The following is a 19,572-nucleotide window of genomic DNA, read 5'->3' on the forward strand; positions in this document are numbered from 1 at the left end:
GCGGGAGGGGGCACGGGGCACCGGCAGCGCCCTGCTGGCGGCGGCGGCGGGGAGGGGTCGAGCGCGGCTTGACGGTGGCTGGGCCGGCGCTGACACTGGGGTCTGCCCTACCGCCGAGGCCCCGGGCTCGCCTGCCGCTCTGGTGTGGCCGGCGAAAGCGGACCTCATCGCTCCCACAGCGGCGGCGCCGCCGCCCCGGGGATCGCCGCCCGCAGTGGCTGTACCGACTCTGGTCCTCCGGGCCTGTTCCCCACCCGAATCACCGGCAGCGGGTGGGGAGGATTTCACCCCCCGCTACGGCCCGGGCAGAGCCACGGCAGGGCGAGAGGAGGAGCTGCCGGTCCCAGCTCCCTCGCAAGCCCCGGTACGGCCCCGGTGAGCGGCCACGTGGTCCCGCCCCGGCGGAACAGTCCTCCCAACCATCGAGCCCGGCGGCCGCTTTGGGCCAGAGAGCGCGATAGCGCATGCGCTGTGGGTGCCGGGTGCGCAGGTTCCGCCCCCCGGCCGGCACCGCCGTATAAGAGGGGGGCGGTTGACGTCAGCGTTCTCTTCCGCCCGCTCTGCGCTCGCCAGCGAGACAGGGCTGTTGCTGCCGCCATTGCTGTAACCCCCCCGCCCCGGAGAATCCACCGCCATCCGCCACCATGGTGAGGCCCCGCGTCCTGCCACCGCCCCGGCGGGACTGAGTCGGCACCGCGCTCGCTGCGGCGGTGGGGATGGTTGAGCCGGGAGGGCCCCGCGGGCCTGCGGAGGCGGCTGGGCCTGTCGTGCCGGGGCTGGGCCGCAGCTGAGGGGAGAGGGGTGGGGCTCTCCGGTGTGCCGGGGGAGGGGTCTCTACCGGGGGGGGGGTGCTCAGGGCCCTCGCCCGGCGGGTGGGTCTCGGGTGGCCCCGGGATCTGTGTCAGTCTCTGGAGGACTCTCCAGTGCCGGGGCTGCCGCCCTGCACAGGCGCTGGTGGGGCCCGGTGGTGCTGCACCCCCCACCGCGAGGAGGGGGGAGCGGCGGTGATGTGGCACCAGGACGGCGTTGACGGGCCTTTGCGGTGGCCGCCTGCTCCCTTATGTAACGCTGCAGTCGGGAGGAGGGGACAAACCTACCGGGCTGTCACTCGCCGGTACGGAGCTGCGACCGAACCAGGGGTCGGGTTTAGTCGGGGTTTGTCTCAAGGAAATGTCGAAGTGGTTTGCAGAAGGCTGAGCTGGGGAAGGAGTGTGGTGGGTGCCAGCGCTGCAGGCCCAGGCCCCTCTGCTCCTAATTCCGGTGTCTGCAGTGCCCTTGCTGTGGGTTGTCTTGTAACACAGGCTGCACAAGCAGAATTGATGTCGGTGTGACGATGGCAGGTATTTGTGGTGTCAGCTGGGCTTCCTAGAATTACCAAAGTTGTTTTTATATACACTGTGTTTTTCTCTTCCCCTCACCCCTTCTCATTCCTCAAGGTGAACTTCACAGTAGACCAGATACGGGCCATCATGGACAAAAAGGCCAACATCAGAAACATGTCTGTGATTGCCCATGTTGATCATGGCAAATCAACCTTGACTGATTCCCTGGTATGCAAAGCTGGTATCATTGCCTCTGCCCGCGCGGGGGAGACCCGTTTCACTGACACAAGGAAGGATGAGCAGGAACGGTGCATCACCATCAAATCAACGTGAGTTCCCTCCCTTCAGGCGCTTCAGTGCTGCTGCTGCGTGGTCGGAGCTCAGGGGGGCTTTGAGTCCTCCACTGGTGTGATCGTAGGATGAAAGAAGATGGCATCAGGCTTTCTCTAGTCTAGTTCAGAAGCTCATCTCTTGCTTGTGAGGATTGGTTAAATGAAAGAGCAAGTATTGATTGGCTTCTGGTGAATCATAAAGCACTACCTTGGTGGCCACTGGGAAATAGATGTGCAGTGGGAGCTTCAGCCTTCCATTTTAGCACTGGGGCTGTTGGACGTGGCTGATGTCTGCCTGAGTCCCACGGATATGGTGTCTTGGGAGCGTCTCTGGCGATGTACTGGTGGCTTTGCAACGTGGGCTGTTTGAGGACCCTGAGGGGCATGAAAAGGGATCAAAAAGGAGGTTGGGCCTAGTAGAAAAAGGATAAATCCTTGATTGAAAGAAATAGAACCCTCTTTGGGCACTTCAGATGGCATGGAGTCAGAAGAGGTTATGATTTCAGAAGAGGTTACGGTTTCAGAAAAGCATAGAAAGGCTAGATTTTAGCCTGCGCTCCTGGTTATCTCCCACACCGGCCAGCCAGGAATCGTAGAATCATTAAGGTTGGAAAAGACCTCTAGGATCATCGAGTTCAACCGTCAACAATCAATGAAGATGCTTCAGGAAATCCTTAAGCCCAAGCACAGCTGTCTGCAGGATAAAAAGCTGTTTCTAAGCACTGGGGAAGGGTAATGTGTAGATAATAATTTTAATAGTTTTTCTTTCTTTCAGAGCTATTTCTCTATTTTATGAGCTCTCTGAAAATGATTTGGCCTTCATCAAGCAGAGCAAGGATGGTTCTGGTTTCTTGATCAACCTGATTGACTCTCCTGGGCATGTGGACTTCTCTTCAGAGGTCACTGCTGCTCTTCGTGTTACTGATGGTGCCCTGGTTGTTGTAGATTGTGTCTCTGGTAAGGTTCTCTGCAGCCAGATGCGACTGGAGCTATGTTGGGCGAGTTTGAAGATGAAGATAACTAATTCCCCTGTGTTTGGCAGGCGTGTGTGTGCAGACAGAGACTGTGCTGCGTCAGGCCATTGCCGAGAGGATCAAACCTGTGCTGATGATGAACAAAATGGACCGAGCGCTGCTGGAGCTGCAGCTGGAGCCAGAAGAGCTGTACCAGACCTTCCAACGCATCGTGGAAAATGTGAACGTCATTATCTCCACGTATGGTGAAGGAGAAAGTGGCCCCATGGGAAATATCATGGTAAGCAGAGGGCTGCGTTGGAAAGTAGTGAGGGGAGCGGTTGTGGCCCTTTCCTGTCCTAACTGGAGAAGTGAGAGTAGAATACTGAAGGTAGCGGTACTACCCAGGCTTGCGCTGGTTTGGAGCTCTCACTAGCTTTCCTTCCCAACCCTCTGTTAGCTCAAGGCTTGAGCACATAAAGAATTAGAACTACAAGAAAGTATTTTCTCTCTTTACAAAGGGCCGCCCTTGTTTTGTAGGACACCTTCTTGCCCACATCACATCTGTGATGTCGGGCGATGCGAGATCCTAGGCTCCTACGCAGCATCACTCCCCCGGCTGTCTTCTGAAATGGAAGGCCAGTAGGTGTTTGCCAGTCCCTGCGCTCTGAGCACTCCCTGCTGGGTTCCTGGGTAGCGAGCAGGGCTGTCGGCTCTGAGAAAAAGCTTGCGCTTTGTTCCCATTGAGCACTTTCCTGCATGCTGCAGGTTTTCATGTATTGCTGATACTTTCCGTAAAGGACAGGAATCTTACCTGCACGTAAATCTGCGTAGTTGCTGAGCTGTCTGAGTAGGTACTTGGTCAAAATGATGAAAAACTGATTTAGTTCTGCAATACAAAGCTAAAATGGTGGGTGTGTGGCCAGGCTGTCCCCAGACCTCAGAGACACCTGCTGTCACAGAGCTGCTCAAGGGTCCTGAAGCTCCATCTTCAAACTCTTTTTGTCCTTGAGCCTTGTTTGGGACTGAGTAGTCTGACTGCCGTAATGCGCTGTGGCTGCTCCCCTGTAACCCAGCTCTCCTGTTTCCTTTCAGATTGATCCGGTGCTTGGTACCGTTGGCTTTGGTTCTGGCCTGCATGGCTGGGCTTTCACTCTGAAACAGTTTGCTGAAATGTATGTTGCAAAGTTTGCTGCTAAGGGTGATGCCCAGCTGAATGCATCCGAGCGTGCCAAGAAAGTAGAAGACATGATGAAGAAGCTGTGGGGAGACAGGTGAGGAATCGGGGCTGTTGATTTCGATTCCAGATCAGCTCTGCGTGGCTGCAGCCTGAGGCTGTAGAAGATTGGTGAGGAGGGAGGATGCGGTTGTGCCTGCTTACAGCCCTGTCTCAGTGACTTGGTGCCTCTGGTAGCAAAAGAAGTTTCCCATGAGATCTTTGCAGAATAGGGGAGGGGATGGTGAGTTGCCAACATGGCTTAAATGGATTTTGGCAAGCTCTGGAAACCTGAGAGCGATGGGGGAAGGATAAACATGGTTCTTAGCAGCTGTTTGCCCTGGCCCGAGCAAGCAGAACAAGCCACACTTCCATAGCCGAACTGAGCATTGATACTTGCCTGGCTTGACTCTTTTTCCAGGTATTTTGATCCTGCTACTGGCAAGTTCAGCAAATCTGCTACCAGCCCTGATGGAAAGAAACTGCCCAGGACCTTCTGCCAGCTCATCCTTGATCCCATCTTCAAGGTGAGCTCCTTAGTGTGCAGCCTGTGCTGGTACCTTACGCTCTGGTTCAGTTACAGTGCGTGATGATGGAAAATTTCTTCACTTTGACCTGACTTGTCTGATTGAAGAAATTCAAATATCTGACACAAGCCTGGCTTGTTACTGTGTGCAGGCAGGTAGTAGATACTGTGCAGGGAAGTGTGTGTCTGAGCCTCCAAATGGATTTGGCTGGGTGGAGAGCAAGAACAGAGGTTCTCTTTAGAGACATTTGTGCTGCTGCTTCAAACCGGGTCACTTGCAACGTCCATAACTGCTGCTGCTGTTCCAGGTTTTTGATGCAATCATGAACTTCAAGAAAGAGGAGGCAGCTAAACTGATTGAGAAACTGGACATCAAGCTTGACAGTGAAGATAAGGACAAGGAGGGCAAACCCCTGCTGAAGGTGAGTTTGGTCTGAATCATCTGTGGGAGACGAGTAATTGTGCTGGTCCGACTGTGTCAACTTATTAAACAGCTCCAAACCCTGCTTGGGTGGGAAGGTGCTGTCGGTAGCCTGGAGGTTGGGGAAGCAAGGGGGAAGGTTAACTGCCAGGTTTTTAAACAGTCTGACCGGGTCTGCCTCCTCTGATCTGTGCTCAGGCTGTGATGAGGAGGTGGCTGCCTGCTGGAGATGCCCTGCTGCAGATGATCACCATTCACCTGCCTTCTCCCGTCACAGCCCAGAAGTACCGCTGTGAGCTGCTCTACGAGGGACCCCCTGATGATGAGGCTGCCATAGGTATGACAAGCCGCTGCTTTGCTGCCAGCTATCTCTTTGCATAAGTGCTCAGTACTCCAGCACCTGTAGCCAGCTTGTTCTCCCAGTAGACGGCTCGGTAGCTTGGTAATTCTTGAGTCTGTAGCTTTCCTAGTGTGAATCAAACAAGCTTGTGAGCTTTACTCTGGAGGACCAAGCTGGCTAAGTAACTGGAGAGTAGCCAGAGTGGATGCCAAAGATTAAGGCTGAGCCCGCGTTCATTTAAAACATCTCTTGGCAATGTGATCTTTATGTCTGATTGGGCTGGCCAGCTGTGGACAGAAGTGAACGGGCTGGGAAAATAGTGGGTGCAGGTCTCGTGTTGGGGTTTGGGGTGACTGGAGTGAGAGAGTACATGTTCCAAATGTGACAAATGGTACTGAACTGAGCTGATCTCTCTCCCTCCTCCCAGGTATTAAGAACTGTGACCCCAAAGGCCCCCTGATGATGTACATCTCTAAAATGGTGCCAACCTCTGACAAGGGACGTTTCTACGCTTTTGGACGTGTCTTCTCTGGTCTCGTCTCAACTGGCTTGAAAGTCAGAATCATGGGACCAAACTACACACCTGGCAAGAAGGAGGATCTGTACCTGAAGCCAATCCAAAGGTCAGTCCTGGCTGGGTGGAGCGTGCTCAGAGCCATGGTTCAGATGTGTGCTTCTGGAACTGTCTTGGGTCTCTTCTCACCTCTGAGGCCAGCCAAGACACTTGGCCATGGACTTCAAGCCTGCTGCTGCAACGCCGGGGTGCTGCCTGGTGGGACCTCCTCTTTCAGACATCATTAAACCAACTTTCTCTCTTGCCAGGACAATTCTCATGATGGGCCGCTACGTTGAACCCATCGAGGATGTGCCTTGCGGAAACATTGTTGGTCTGGTTGGTGTCGACCAGTTCCTTGTGAAGACTGGAACCATCACCACCTTCGAGCACGCTCACAACATGAGGGTCATGAAGTTCAGTGTCAGCCCTGTTGTGCGTGTGGCTGTGGAAGCCAAGAACCCAGCTGACCTGCCCAAGCTGGTGGAAGGACTGAAGCGTCTTGCCAAGTCTGACCCTATGGTGCAGGTGAATGTCCTAAATGCTTTCTGGGACGGGAGAAATCCTGGTCCTGGCGCAGGAGGCTGCTGCCTTCAGTTATGGTTACACTGGGGGTGCTGGCAGAAAAGTCTGCAGTGAGTATTGGTCCTGGCCCTACCAGAGTGGGAAGGAGTACCATGTCTCACCTTGGGGTTGGTGCTGTGAGTCATCGCCAGATCAGTGGAAAGAGCATCTAAAAGTAGCTCTGTGAGTCAAAGACAAAAATCAGAGAGTCACTAGTATTTTATGTACGAGAGCTTTTGCTGCATTGCAGTGGAAAGCCTCACCTGCTGAATAAATGGTCTTTTCAGTGCATCATTGAGGAGTCTGGGGAGCACATCATTGCTGGTGCAGGGGAGCTGCACTTGGAGATCTGCCTGAAGGATCTGGAAGAGGACCACGCGTGCATTCCTATTAAGGTAGAGAGGGGTGGCAGAGCTGTCTGTGAGCTCTGGTGGGATATCTGGTGAGCTGCGGTTTGGGTGGTGGCTCACTGCTCTTTGTCACTGCAGAAATCAGATCCTGTTGTGTCCTACCGTGAGACAGTCAGCGAGGAATCCAATGTGATGTGCCTTTCCAAGTCCCCCAACAAACACAACAGGCTGTACATGAAGGCCCGGCCCTTCCCGGATGGTTTGGCTGAAGACATCGACAAGGGTGAGGTCTCTGCTCGTCAGGAGCTGAAGCAACGAGCTCGTTACCTGGCCGAGAAGTATGAGTGGGATGTCACCGAAGCCAGGAAGATCTGGTGCTTCGGTCCCGATGGCACCGGCCCCAACATCCTGACTGACATCACCAAGGGAGTGCAGTACCTGAATGAGATCAAGGACAGTGTGGTGGCCGGCTTCCAGTGGGCGACGAAGGAGGTAAGGGGCAGTGCCTGGCTCAGGGATCACTCTGGGACAGGTGGTGTGTGGTGTCATAAATGGCTAACACATGTCTTTTCACAGAAATTTTGGAAAAACTGTCACATACAGTGCAACATATTTATAAATCAGAAGTATCTCTTAGCATAAATGAAAGTCACTGACAGCTGGAATGAAGATGTATCAGTTTAGACACACACAACTTCAAGACAAAAAGCATTCTCCCGACACTGCAGAGAAATTCATCATGGCACCATGTGCTTAAAATTTTAGCAAGCTTTTCGAGAGCGAAATGCAGCAGCAGGGACAGAAAATATTAAGGTGAATAACTAAATGGCATCAAAAGAAAATGGAAGGTGCTCCGAGAGCCTCAGCAAAGATCTGGCCTTGTTTACCAATTATTTTTTTCACGACTAGACAGGAGGTGACTCCAAAATAACAAGTTGACTCGTAGACTGGGAGCAGCAACAGGAGAGGTTTTTTTTCCCTGTTTACTCTTTTTTCAGTTAGTCTCAGTTTGAAGAAGATACTATGCCAACATATTTTTTTCATTTTTTGGTCCCAGTAATGCGGAAAAACTACTTTTCCTGGCCAAATATTTGGGTTGCAGCACCATAAATATGTGTTGGCACTTCTGCTGCTGGTCTGAACCTTGGACCTGTTGCATGAAGATACTGATACATGGTTTCGGTGCGCAAAGTCCTCTCTGAGAAGCTGCAGTGGTGACTTGGAGGCAGGAGTAGCTGGTTCTTGGGTCCTAGGCAAGGCAGATACCTTCCCAAATGGCTGCTTGCCATACCAAGGGGGCTCTTGTTCTTCCTGCTCTACAACCCGCTTCCAGGGAATGCCCATAAGCTGAGGGACCGGAGCCTTCTGGTGGGGAGCAGCAGCTCTCCCCGGACATGGTGTCTGTAGACCCTGTGCTCTGCTTTCCCAGGGGGTCCTGTGCGAGGAGAACATGCGTGGCGTGCGTTTTGACGTGCATGATGTCACCCTGCATGCTGATGCCATTCACCGTGGAGGCGGGCAGATCATTCCCACCGCCAGGAGATGCCTGTATGCCTGTGTGCTCACCGCTCAGCCCAGGCTCATGGAGCCCATCTACCTTGTGGAAATCCAGGTAAGGAACCTCAGCTCAGCCTGGAAGATCCTGTGTGAAGAAAATGTGAGCGAGTGGTTTGTGATCCTGACACCTCTCTCTTGCAGTGCCCGGAGCAGGTAGTTGGTGGAATCTACGGTGTGCTGAACAGGAAGCGCGGCCACGTGTTTGAGGAGACCCAGGTGGCTGGCACCCCCATGTTCGTGGTGAAGGCCTACCTGCCTGTCAACGAGTCCTTTGGTGAGTCCTGGGCACTCCCCAGGGCACATGGCAGCTCCTGCCGGGAGTTTGATGCCAACCCCGGGCAGGGAGGAGGTCCTTTGTTCAGCTGTCTGACGGCAAGGATGGTAGGATTGTAGAGTCATAGAACCCTTAAGGTTGGAAAAGACCTCTAGATCATCAAGTCTAACCCTCACCCCAACACCCCCAGGCCTCCTAAGCCATGCCTTGAAGCGCCACGTCTGCCTGTGTTTTGAACACCCCCAGGGGTGGTGACTCCCCCACCTCTCTGGGCAGCCTCTGCCAATGCCTCACCACTCTTCAAGTAATTAAATTTTCCCTAATCTCCAATCTAAACCTCCCTGACACAACTTGAGGCCGTTCCCTCTCGCACTGTCACTGGTGCCTTGGGAGCAGAGACCAACCCCCCCCTCACTTCAGCCCCTCTCAGGCAGCTGCAGAGAGCGAGAAGGGCTCCCCTCAGCCCCCCCTTCTCCAGGCTAAACCCCCCCAGCTCCCCCAGCCGCCCCCCAGCACACTTGTGCTCCAGACCCTGCCCCAGCCCCGCTGCCCTTCTCTGGACACGCTCCAGCCCCTCCAGGGCCTTCTTGTCCCGAGGGGCCCAAACCTGAGCCCAGCATTTGAGGTGGGGCCTCCCCAGGGCCGAGCACAGGGGCCCCATCCCTGCCCGGCTCCTGCTGGCCACACCAGTGCTGACACAAGCCCGGGGGCTGGTGGCCTCCTTGGCCACCTGGGCACTGCTGGCTCATGCCCAGCCGGCTGTCAGCCAGCACCCCCAGGGCCTTCTCCGCCGGGCACTTCCCAGCCCCTCTGCCCCAGGCCTGGGGCGTTGTGTGGGGTTGGTGTGACCCAAGGGCAGGACCCAGCGCTTGGACTTGCTAAACCTCACACAACTGGCCTCGGCCCATGGATCCAGCTTGTCCAGGTCCCTCTGCAGAGCCTTCCTACCCTCGAGCACATCAACATTCCCACCTGGTTTGGTGTCATCTGCCAACTCACTGGTGGCACACTCGATCACCTTGTCCTGATCATTGATAAAGAGTCATTTAGGTTGGAAAAGATCCTTAAGGTCATAGATCCAACTGTTAACCCAGCACTGCCATGGCCACCACTAAACAGTGTCCCTCAGTGCCACGTCTGCATGTCTTAACTCCAGGGATGGTGACTCAGTCACTTCGGGCAGCCTCTTCCAGAGCTTGACAACCCTTTTGCTGAAGAAATTCTTCCTAATATCCCAACTAAGCCTCCCCTGGCACAACTTGAGGCCATTTCCTCTTGTCCTGTCGCTTTTCATTTGGGTGACAAGACCAATGTGGTTTGGGTTGGAAGGGACCTTTAGAGGCCATCCAGTCCAACCGCCTGCAGCGAGCAGGGACATCCCCAACTAGATCAGGTTGCTTAGAGCCCCATCCAGCCTGACCTGGAATGGTTCCAGGGGTGGGGCATCTGCCACCTCTCTGGGCAACCTGGGCTGGTGATTCCCCACCCTCACTGGAAATAACATCTTCCTTGTATCTAGTCTGAACCTCTCCTAGTGTAAAATCATTTCTCCTTGTCCTGTTGCTACAGGTGCAGCTCAAGCCTGCCCTCATCTTTTTCCAAAGCCCCCCTGAGGCGGCGAGGGGCTGCGGCATGGCCCACTGGGGCAGAGGCGCTGTCCCCATGGCACCTCTGGAGGCTTTGGGGTGTGGCTCTGGCCTCCTTTGCTCTAGCTGTGCGGCCAGTGACGTGCAGCGTGGGTTTTGCTGGCGGTGAGGCCAGATTATGCCCGTTTGTCTTCCTTCTCACCCCCTTCTCTCCTTCCTCACAGGTTTTACAGCAGATTTGAGGTCCAACACAGGCGGACAGGCTTTCCCCCAGTGCGTCTTCGACCACTGGCAGATCCTGCCTGGGGATCCCTTCGAAAGCACCAGCCGCCCATGCCAGGTGGTGGCTGAGACCCGCAAACGCAAAGGGCTGAAGGAAGGCATCCCTGCCCTCGACAACTTCCTTGACAAGCTCTAATTAAACTCCTTGGACTCTGGGGAGGGGGGGGAGGGTTAATTAATTAGCGTTAATGCCCATGCAAAGGGGTAATGCCCGTGATCACCATCTCTGCATTGTTAATTAATCGGTTTCATAGCGATGTGAGACTTCAAATGAGGGGGAAAAACAAAAAGCAGCCTTGTTGCACACCACTCATTGCCATTTTAACTAAAACATTTCCACTAGATTTTGCCCAATTCTGTATTTATTTGACTCGAAATGTTCCTGGGGCGGGGGAGGGGCTCTGAAACAGGGTGAGTTGATGTGCAGTGAGGAAGAGGGGAGGAGGGGGACGATTCCCGCCCGCAGCGTTACTGTCCGTCGTGCCCATCGCCGCCTGTATTAGTGCCACTGGAATTAATAAAATTGGATAATGGTGATCCAACGTGCTTTGGGTGCTTTCCCAGGCGGAAATGGGGGCTCCCCCTGGCGGGCGGGAGGACCCGGTGTTGCGGGTGGGAGGGGTGACATCAGCGCAGCCGCCTTTGGCTCCGCCCCTTTGAGGGGCGGGGCCTGGGGCGGAGGGGGTGGGGGCAAGGGTGGGCGGTGCCGGCAGCTGTGGTGGAATGCGGCGGCGGCGACGCGGGCGGCGGCGGCCCAGGTGGGGCCGTGAGGGGGGATGTGGGCGCTGCGGTGTGTGTGGGGGTCTGGGGGCGGGAGAGGGGCGGCGGCCTCAGTTTTGGGGGGAGGGCGGGGTGCGGGGCTGTGAGGGGTGGGGGGCTGCGGGTTTGAGGCCTGTGAGGGATTGGGGAGCTGTGGGACTGGGGGCGACTGTGAGAGATGAAGTGAGCTGTGAGGGATGGGGGGGCTGTGAGGGACGGGGGCTCTGGCTGGGGGGAATTGTGAGGGATGGGGGGGGCTGTGGGACAGGGGGCTGTGAGGGGTGGGGGGCTGCGGGTTTGAGGCCTGTGAGGGATTGGGGAGCTGTGGGACCGGGGGCAGCTGTGAGAGATGAAGGGAGCTGTGAGGGATGGGGGGGCTGTGAGGGACAGGGGGGCTCTGGGTGGGGGCAACTGTGAGGGATGGGGGAGCTGTGAGGGATGGGGGGGCTGTGAGGGGTGGGGGCCTGTGGGTTTGAGGCCTGTGAGGGATTGGGGAGCTGTGGGACCGGGGGTGGCTGTGAGAGATGAAGGGAGCTGTGAGGGATGGGGGGGCTGTGAGGGACAGGGGGGCTCTGGGTGGGGGGAACTGTGAGGGATGGGGGGGCTGTGGGACAGGGGGCTGTGAGGGGTGGGGGATGTGGGTTTGAGGCCTGTGAGGGATTGGGGAGCTATGGGACGGGGGGCAGCTGTGAGAGATGAAGGGAGCTGTGAGGGATGGGGGGGGCTGTGAGGGACAGGGGGGCTCTGGGTGGGGGCAACTGTGAGGGATGGGGGGGCTGTGGTGCAGGAGGAGGCTGTGAGTGATGGGGGGCTGTGGGGCAGAGGGGCTGTGAGGCAGGGACAGCAGGATGCTGCTGGCTGAGGTGAGGTGGGGTGGGGTAGGTGTGGGGTCCCTCCACCACAGCGGGGTATCACTGGCTGCAGTGACAAGGGGCTTTTTGCCTGAGGATGGGTCCAGGCTGGACATCACCCCCACGCAGCCATCACCCCCTACTCCCATCTGTTGCCCTCCAGGGCATCCCTGCAAGGACCAGGGCAGGCGGGAGGTGCCCATGGGCCTTGGGGTGTGATGAGACCCAGGGGGGACCAAGAACTGATCTTCAGCTCAGCCCCAGCTGACCGCTGGTGCAGCCTCCCTGCCTTCCTGCCCTCTGTCCCCGCAGGGGTACGAGGTCCCTGAGCAGGAACTACCCACTGCTGATGTCCACACATGGCTCCTGGGGCATAAACCCCCTTTTCTCTTGCCACAGGTGCTGATCCCTGGCTGGTCCCCAGCCTCCTTCTCTGCTGGCAGGGTCTGGGTGGCTTCAGCCCTTGCAGGGCTCTGCAGCCATGTCTACCTTCAGGCAGGAGAGCGTGGAGGACTTCTACGAGATGGGGGAAGAGCTGGGAAGGTGAGTGACACCCCACCGCATTCTGGGGGGGCTTCCGTGGCTGTACCCCCTCACCCCCTGCCTGAGCACCTGTCCAGGAGCTTCACCCATCTGCTGCAGCCCTCGTGGTGTCCCCGTGCCAGTGTCATCCCCTGGGCCACCTCTGTGCTACCTATGGGCAGTGGGTCTAGGGGCAGGGGGCTGTGCTGAGAGCCAGGCACCTCTAGCAGATATATATTAAAAAAAAAAAAAGCTTTAATTAACGTTAAACTCACTACCATATCTGGGCAGGCCTAGCAGCTCCCTGCAGAGCTCCCATCCTGTCTGGGTTTGGCCAGGGTTGCCGGGCCAGTGCTGGCGGCTTCCGGCCCTTCTCCGTTGCTGCCGCCTGACTCTGCGCCTGCGGGACAGATCTGGGGGTGAATCACTGCATGCAAATGGGATTTAATCATCCGAGATGCAAAGGCGGCAGTGGTGGGAGGGGTGTGGGCTGGGTTTGGATCCTCCAGTGCTGCCTTGGCCATGCTGGTCCGGATCCTGCTCTGCCAGGACTCAGGGTCTGCCACAACTGTGGCTGCCTAGGCTCAGGGCTTTTTGGGCGCTCAGAGATAATTGGGCAGTGGAAACATTTTGGGTGACTTTAGCATTTTTTTTTTAAAAGAGGGGGAGCTTCCAGGGGCTTGCTCTGGGTCTCCTAGGGGCGGTGCTGTAGCTGTGGTGTGGTGTGGTGTGAGCCGCGGGGACGGATGGGGTATCCGGGGGCCAGATCCACCTGGGAAAGTCTGGTCCCTGCTCCGGGGGCGGGCTGTGGGTGGCCCCGGCCGCAATCCTGGGACGTAAAGGAGTGTTGGGTCCGGTCACGTGCAGAGGCTGGTGACAGGGACCACACGTCACCAGGAGGGAGCAGCGTGGGGACGTGGGCTGGATCCCGTCCTCAGGGGAAGGTGGTGAGGGCCCCTTGTGCATCCTGGCAGAGGGGCCGTGGGGGCCTCAGCCGGGGCAGGGAGGGGCAAGGGTCAGGATCCTGCCGTAGCAGCGATGCCGATGTTGGCAGGACCCAGCTCCTTGAAGCGGCTGTTGATGGCTGGAGACCTGCCTCCCCCTGGCACCTGGCTGCAGCGCGCTTTGAACTCAGCTGTTGGTGGTGGTTCCTCTTATTTCAGGCACATCCCTGCCCTGCCCACCTTTCCCATCAGAACTTTATGGACCCCTGGGACCACTAGGGCTCTGGGGTTCAGTCCCAGGAGCAGCTTGGGGGCTCCTGGCTGGAAACAGGGGCTGATGGGCATCTCCCAGCCCAGGTAATAGCAGCAGCTCCTGAAAAGCCCGGGGAGGGTCAGCAGCTGCCGTGTCCCTGGGAGGAATTCCCTTCCTCCATCCAGCAGAGCTGGAGTTTACACGCCTGCTCCGGTGGTGCCAGGGTGTGTAAACCCCAGGAGCAGGCAGGTATTGTTGGCTGTATGTTGGCGGGACCCCGATTCCCAAAAGACCCTGGGGAAACCACGCGTCCTCCTGTGCAGCGCAGCGTCCCCGCGTGCAGCGTCCCCCACCCTCGTGCCAGTGCTGACCCTGCTGCCAAGCACATGCCAGCACGTGTGATGCAGGAGGTCCTCTCCTCACCTCCTCCTCGCATCACACAGTGGCCAGTTTGCCATTGTACGAAAATGCCGAGAGAGGAAAACAGGTCTGGAATACGCGGCCAAATTCATCAAGAAGCGTCGGCTGTCGTCCAGCCGTCGGGGCGTGAGCCGGGAGGAGATCGAGAGGGAGGTGGACATCCTGCGGGAGATCCAGCACCCCAACATCATCACGCTGCATGACATCTTCGAGAACAAGACAGATGTGGTGCTGATCCTGGAGCTGGTCTCGGGCGGCGAGCTCTTTGATTTCCTGGCTGAGAAGGAGTCCCTGACAGAGGAGGAGGCCACACAGTTCCTCAAGCAGATCCTGGATGGGGTGCACTACCTGCACTCCAAGCGCATCGCCCACTTCGACTTGAAGGTGAGGTCTGGGGGGCACAAACGCCCTGTGCTGAGCAGCTGGGGAGTGGGGATGAGCATCAGGCTCCCGTGGAGCAGTGGGGCTGGCTCTGGGATCGATCCCAGCTTGAGGCACGTGTCCTCTCCTCTGGGGAGGGGAGCCCAGGGCAGCACAAGGCTCCCCCAGACGACTGCGGTGGGGTAACCACCAGCTCCTCTCCCCCCACAGCCAGAGAACATCATGCTGCTGGACAAGAACGTGCCAAACCCTCGCATCAAACTCATCGACTTTGGGATCGCCCACAAGATTGAAGCTGGGAATGAATTCAAGAATATATTTGGGACCCCGGAGTTTGTAGGTGAGACCCAGCTGGCAGCGTTCCTGTGGGGCTCCTCCGGGCTCTGAAAGCTTTGGCTTAATGCCAGAGAGATGCCCAAAGCCCTGGTGCGGCAGGCTGGGCAGCTGCTGGGATGTGTGCATGGGGACAGGCTTCTTTCCCCCAGAATAAGTTGCTTTTCTCCCCTCTTTCCATCTAAAGCCCCAGAAATTGTGAACTACGAACCCCTCGGACTGGAGGCAGACATGTGGTGAGTGACTTCCCTTGAAGCTCCTTCCAGTGCCAGTCCCGGTGGCACCAGTGGCTGGTCCTGGGGACCAGCTCGTGACGGCCTATGTCCCCCCCTGCGGAAAGCGCAGGGAGGGGGGACCGACGGCGCTCTGCAGGGCCTCAGCCTTGTCTTCCTCTCTTTTCCAGGAGCATTGGGGTCATCACCTACATCCTGTGAGTATAAGGGGAGTCTGGGAGAGACAAGCTCTGCTGGGCAAGTCCTCCGCCTTGGGCTGTCTCCTTTTTGGGGTCTCACAACCCGCTCTTGCTGCAGGCTGAGCGGAGCTTCCCCCTTCCTGGGGGAAACAAAGCAGGAGACCCTCACCAACATATCCGCTGTCAACTATGACTTCGATGAGGAGTATTTCAGCAACACCAGTGAGCTGGCCAAGGACTTCATCCGCCGCCTGCTTGTCAAAGACCCCAAGTAAGAGATGGGGCAGAGCTGGGGATCACCCTGGGAGGGGGGATGGTCTGTCCTGCCCTGACCCCCTGCGTACAGGCAGCTCCCACATCTCTCGCCTGCGCTAGGGTTTAGCCCTGAGCCTGCCTGATGCCAGCCCGTCCCTTGCCCATCCCTGTTGTGCTGGTTGTTTATAAATCCCATTTATCCCTTTTACCTCCTGCTGTTTGTAGGATTTGGTGTTGCGAAATATCTTGAAACCAAAGTCTTGCCCTTGCATCAGGCATGGGGTGAACTCTGGGGCCACCCTGAGGGTGCAGAGCTCAGCTGAAAAGGAGGGAATGTGGTTGGAGAAGGGACCAAGGGCTGGCTGGAGCCCTGAGGACCCTGGGCTGGGGTGGGAGCAGGGTTGCTGTGCCTCAGTTGGGAAGATCATGTGGGCTCTTCTTCTTCTGTGTATTTGCTCTTGTGAGGCTGGCTGAGGGCACGGGGCTGGCTACGGCCTGTCTGGGGTGGCCCCTGAGTACATCAAGTTTGTCCGGGCTCATCCGTACCCCAAAGGTGGAAGGGTCTGAGCTCCTCTCCCAGAGCTACCAAGATGATCAGGGGCCTGGAGCATCTCCCTTGTGAGGAAAGGCTGAGAGACCTGGGCTTGTTCAGCCTGGAGAAGAGAAGGCTGAGAGGGGATCTCATCAGTGCTTATAAATATCTAAAGGGTGGGGGTCAGGGGGATGGGGCCGGGCTCTTTTCAGTGGTGCCCAACGCCAGGCCAAGGGGCCACGGGCACAAGCTGGAACACGGGAAGTTCCCCCTGAACATGAGGACAAACCCCTTCCCTGTGCGGGTGCCAGAGCAGGGGCACAGGCTGCCCCGAGAGGCTGTGGGGTCCCTTCCCTGGGGACGTTCACACCCCGCCTGGACGTGGTCCTGTGCCCCTGCTCTGGGGGTGCCCGCTCGAGCAGGGGATGGGACGGGGTGTGCTCCAGAGGGCCCTGCCAACCCCTGCCATTCTGGGATTCTGGGAATTTAACTGGGGCAGCGGCAGCAAAGCCTCTGCCCCTCGGTCGCAGCCTTGCTGTCGTTGCAGGAAGCGGATGACCATTGCTCAAAGCCTGGAACACCCTTGGATTAAGGTGAGAAGTTAAAGAATCGGTGCTTTTTGGGTGTCAAACACCTAAGAGGTCGAGGGTGGGCAGTGATGCACCGGCAGCTCTCCGCTGCTCTTCCAACCCCTGGTTGGGTCTGATTTGGTGCTGCCAGTGGAACGTGGGTGGGTGCCAAAGCCATCTGGCTCCTGCTGTCCCGGCTGCACCCCATGCCTGTGGCTGTCTCTCTCCGCAGGTGATCAAGAGGAGGAATGTCCGCAATGAAGACAGCTGCAAGAAGCCCGAGCGCCGCCGGCTGAAGACCACGCGCCTGAAGGAGTACACTATCAAGTCCCACTCCAGCATGCCGCCAAACAACACGTACATCAACTTTGAGCGCTTCTCCAAGGTCATGGAGGAGGTGGCTGCAGCCGAGGAGAGCCTCCGAGAGCTGGAGAGGAATAAGAAATCCTTCCAGGAGGATATCGAGGCCCTGCTGTCGATCTATGAGGAGAAGGAGTCGTGGTACAAGGAGGAGAACGAGAGCATCAGCCAGGACCTCCGCCAGATCCGGCAGGAGCTGCAGAAGACAGAGGCCCTGAAGAAGCAGGCGCAGGAGGAGACCAAGAGTGTGGTGCAGGTGGCCAACGGCCTCAAGAGGCGTTACCGAAAGCTGGAGAACCACTACGAGGCGTTGGCCAAGCAGGTGGCCTCGGAGATGAAGTTCGTCCAGGAGCTGGTGTGGTCCATCGAGCGGGAGAAGCTGCAGAGCGGTGAGGGAGACGGCAGCATCCGCTAGCTGGGCCGGTGACAGGGTCGACTGCCCTCAGGCTGAGGTTGGGTCGTCCTTCCCGGCTCCCCTGTGCTGCCCTGCAGCACCAAAGGGACCTCGGTGGCTCTGCCCCTGCCTCGCCTGAGGAGCCGCTCCACCGACAGCCTTCGGTAAATGTCCTCAGGCTCTGCTGGGCTCACGGCAGCGTGCCGGGGGCTTGCACCTCCCCGGAGACCCCCGCCTCAGGGGGCTTGAGTTGTGCTCGCCTGTGTTTTGGCTTCCTGCGTGCAGCTCTTGCTTGGCTTGCCCTCCGCGTGCTCCCCATGCTCCCAATTGCTCCCCGGCTTGCTGCTGCAGGGCTTGGGGTCCAGTCCTCCCCTCCACGTCCCACCTGGGGCCAGGGTCTCAGACCTGCCGCAGCATCCTGCCTTGGGGGGTTGGCCTTGGTGGGGACACCCCTCCTCTAAACCCTGGCAGCAGCAGCTCAGCATCTGCCACGCACGAGCCATGACTGAGGACCAACTCCTGCACATCCCAAGGCTCCACAGCCCCACAGGTGACCCCGGCTGTCCCCTGCTCCCCGCAGGGCATTGCACCCCCCTGCACCCACCCCAGCCCTCGGGCCCACTGCGTGCTCCCCCTTTTAACAAAATAAAGGTTTCTGTGCACCGGGGTGGCCATGATGTCTGCTGTGGGAGGATGGGTGGTGGGAAGGGGGCAGGGAGGCGCCGTGGGGTGACAGCTCCTCTGCTGTGCCCCCAGATGGTGTTTGTGCTCCTGTCCCAGAGGCATTTCCTTAATTTGGGAGGGGAAAGGGGTTTTTTTTCTGCCTTATCAGTCCCGGCACTGGTGGAGAGCTCCCTGCAGGCATGGAGGGGGCTCTGGGGAGGGGCTGCAGGGTGCTCCCCGGCTGGGGGAGCCCTGGCCCCTCTTGCCTCTGACCCTGAGGGAGGTCTGTGGTACTCAGGGAAGGTTGGGGGCTAGTCTTGGGAATTGGAGATGGCTTGTGGGGGTCAGGGGAGGCTTTTGGGTGCAGAAGGTCCCAGGGTTTCTGTGGGGTCCCTACCCTTTTCCGTAGGGATCCCCCTTTTGCAGGTATCAGCCAGATCCCATTTTGCATGGGAACAGAGTGGACAAGGAATTAGACCAAGTATTATCAGGGCCAGGAAGGGCTGCCAGGCTCTGGCATCACCAGGAGATGTGCCGGCGGGCGCAGGAGAGCCGCTGGGGACTGGGGTCAGGGGGCCGGGGTGAGGGGGCCAGCCTGGCCTGGATGCTGTCCCCTCACCCTGGCCTCCTGCGGACGGGGGTGGATGAGGCCCCGAATCGCTGCTTTCGGCAGAGCGTGCGCGAGAGCCTGGGGCCAGGTTTCTGCTGGGAGCACTGAGGGGTTTCCAGCCGCCCATGGCCCCGTGGTGACAGAGCCAAGATCCAGCTGAATTTGACCTGGCCAACTCCCAGCGGATGGCAAGCAGCCCTCTGGCTCACCAGCACCCACAGCTGGGGGCGCAGCAGCGGATTTTCCTCCAGCTGAGCTTCGGGCTGAGGATTTGCTCAATTTGGGCTTTATTTGTCACTCCAGTGTCCCTCCCCGGGGGTCTGGGGTGGTGGTGAGATGGGCACTGTCCCAGCGGAGGGGTCGTGCCCCGTGCCCTGGTCCATGCCAGCGCCGGCGGCTGCCCGCTGACGTCCCGCGGGGTGTAGGTTTCATCCCAACCCGCGGGGCACGCAGGCCCTGGGGGTAATTTTAGTCTGTCCTGTTTTTCCAGGCCAAGGCACTTGGCATCCAGGGGTGACGGTGTGACCGCCCGGCTGGCGGCAGCGCCCTGGAGCAGAGCAGGATCTGTGCCGCAGGCCCAGGGTGCAACTGCTGCAGCTGGAGGGGTGCTCTGGCCATGGTGGGAGATGCTGGAGCCCAGCCCCCCGGGGGGCTTGGGGCTGTCATCCCCCCCTGTGCGAGCAGGGGTTCAGGGGGAGGCCTCGGGGTGCGGATTCAGCTGGAGTCCCGGGCATTTGATCTGCTCTTGCAGAGCCGATTCGTCACTGGAGCCAGCGTGTGAAGGGATGTATGGGAATCCTATAGCAACAGTTGTTCCCGAGCTGTGCAAAGTTCACATAGTGCTAAGGCTTCCCGGATGCTCCTCGTGCCGCGGGTTTCTGTTTCAAGGCTCTTGGAAGCCGCTGGCCATTCACCCCCGCCGGCGCGGCTGTCTCCTCCCCAGCCGCCCCGCAGGTACGCTGCGCCCGAGGGGCTGCTAGCAGGAGTTCCCATCCCGGTGGATGCACAAGAGGATAACACTAAAATGATTTTTTTGAA

The 19,572-nt window shown here is 58.1% G+C and overlaps 2 protein-coding genes and 1 non-coding gene across 4 annotated transcripts; all 3 read left to right on the forward strand.

The window, feature by feature from the left end:
- Positions 1 to 536: 536 nt before the first annotated feature.
- EEF2 (eukaryotic translation elongation factor 2) lies at positions 537 to 10,813 on the forward strand. Its single transcript, XM_075077524.1, has 15 exons — positions 537 to 647; positions 1,437 to 1,651; positions 2,430 to 2,611; positions 2,697 to 2,908; positions 3,703 to 3,881; positions 4,245 to 4,350; positions 4,658 to 4,771; positions 4,969 to 5,107; positions 5,538 to 5,733; positions 5,933 to 6,191; positions 6,515 to 6,622; positions 6,716 to 7,069; positions 8,007 to 8,189; positions 8,276 to 8,408; positions 10,219 to 10,813. The coding sequence occupies exons 1-15, from the start codon at positions 645 to 647 to the stop codon at positions 10,410 to 10,412; spliced, it is 2,577 nt and encodes an 858-aa protein (XP_074933625.1). The 5' UTR covers positions 537 to 644; the 3' UTR covers positions 10,413 to 10,813.
- On the forward strand, positions 4,407 to 4,475 carry LOC142049919 (small nucleolar RNA SNORD37). Its single transcript, XR_012657860.1, has one exon. It is a non-coding gene; the product is annotated as a small nucleolar RNA SNORD37 (small nucleolar RNA).
- Positions 10,814 to 10,948: 135 nt separating the features above from the next.
- DAPK3 (death associated protein kinase 3) lies at positions 10,949 to 17,928 on the forward strand. Of its 2 annotated transcripts, none has more exons than XM_075076803.1 (9): positions 10,949 to 11,034; positions 12,286 to 12,429; positions 14,049 to 14,409; positions 14,617 to 14,746; positions 14,927 to 14,975; positions 15,143 to 15,169; positions 15,270 to 15,422; positions 16,486 to 16,531; positions 16,740 to 17,928. In XM_075076803.1, exons 2-9 carry the CDS (start codon positions 12,368 to 12,370, stop codon positions 17,280 to 17,282), a joined length of 1,371 nt encoding a protein of 456 aa, XP_074932904.1. In that variant the 5' UTR covers positions 10,949 to 11,034; positions 12,286 to 12,367; the 3' UTR covers positions 17,283 to 17,928. The 2 variants fall into 2 exon arrangements, with proteins under 2 accessions (XP_074932904.1, XP_074932905.1); XM_075076804.1 differs by having other exon boundaries at positions 11,030 to 11,066.
- Positions 17,929 to 19,572: the final 1,644 nt, after the last annotated feature.

Source organism: Phalacrocorax aristotelis, chromosome W (assembly GCF_949628215.1).
Source record: "Phalacrocorax aristotelis chromosome W, bGulAri2.1, whole genome shotgun sequence".
NCBI lineage: Eukaryota > Metazoa > Chordata > Aves > Suliformes > Phalacrocoracidae > Phalacrocorax > Phalacrocorax aristotelis.

What these genes read in the sequence shown, in the direction of transcription:
- DAPK3 (XM_075076803.1), top strand. Translation starts at nt 12,368, where the DNA reads ATGTCTACCTTCAGGCAGGAGAGCGTGGAGGACTTCTACGAGATGGGG. An exon ending in GGGGTCATCACCTACATCCT is followed by an intron (nt 15,170 to 15,269) that starts GTGAGTATAAGG and finishes CTCTTGCTGCAG; the next exon opens with GCTGAGCGGAGCTTCCCCCT. An exon ending in CTGCTTGTCAAAGACCCCAA is followed by an intron (nt 15,423 to 16,485) that starts GTAAGAGATGGG and finishes CTGTCGTTGCAG; the next exon opens with GAAGCGGATGACCATTGCTC.
- EEF2 (XM_075077524.1), top strand. An exon ending in TGCATCACCATCAAATCAAC is followed by an intron (nt 1,652 to 2,429) that starts GTGAGTTCCCTC and finishes TCTTTCTTTCAG; the next exon opens with AGCTATTTCTCTATTTTATG. An exon ending in AGGGCAAACCCCTGCTGAAG is followed by an intron (nt 4,772 to 4,968) that starts GTGAGTTTGGTC and finishes ATCTGTGCTCAG; the next exon opens with GCTGTGATGAGGAGGTGGCT.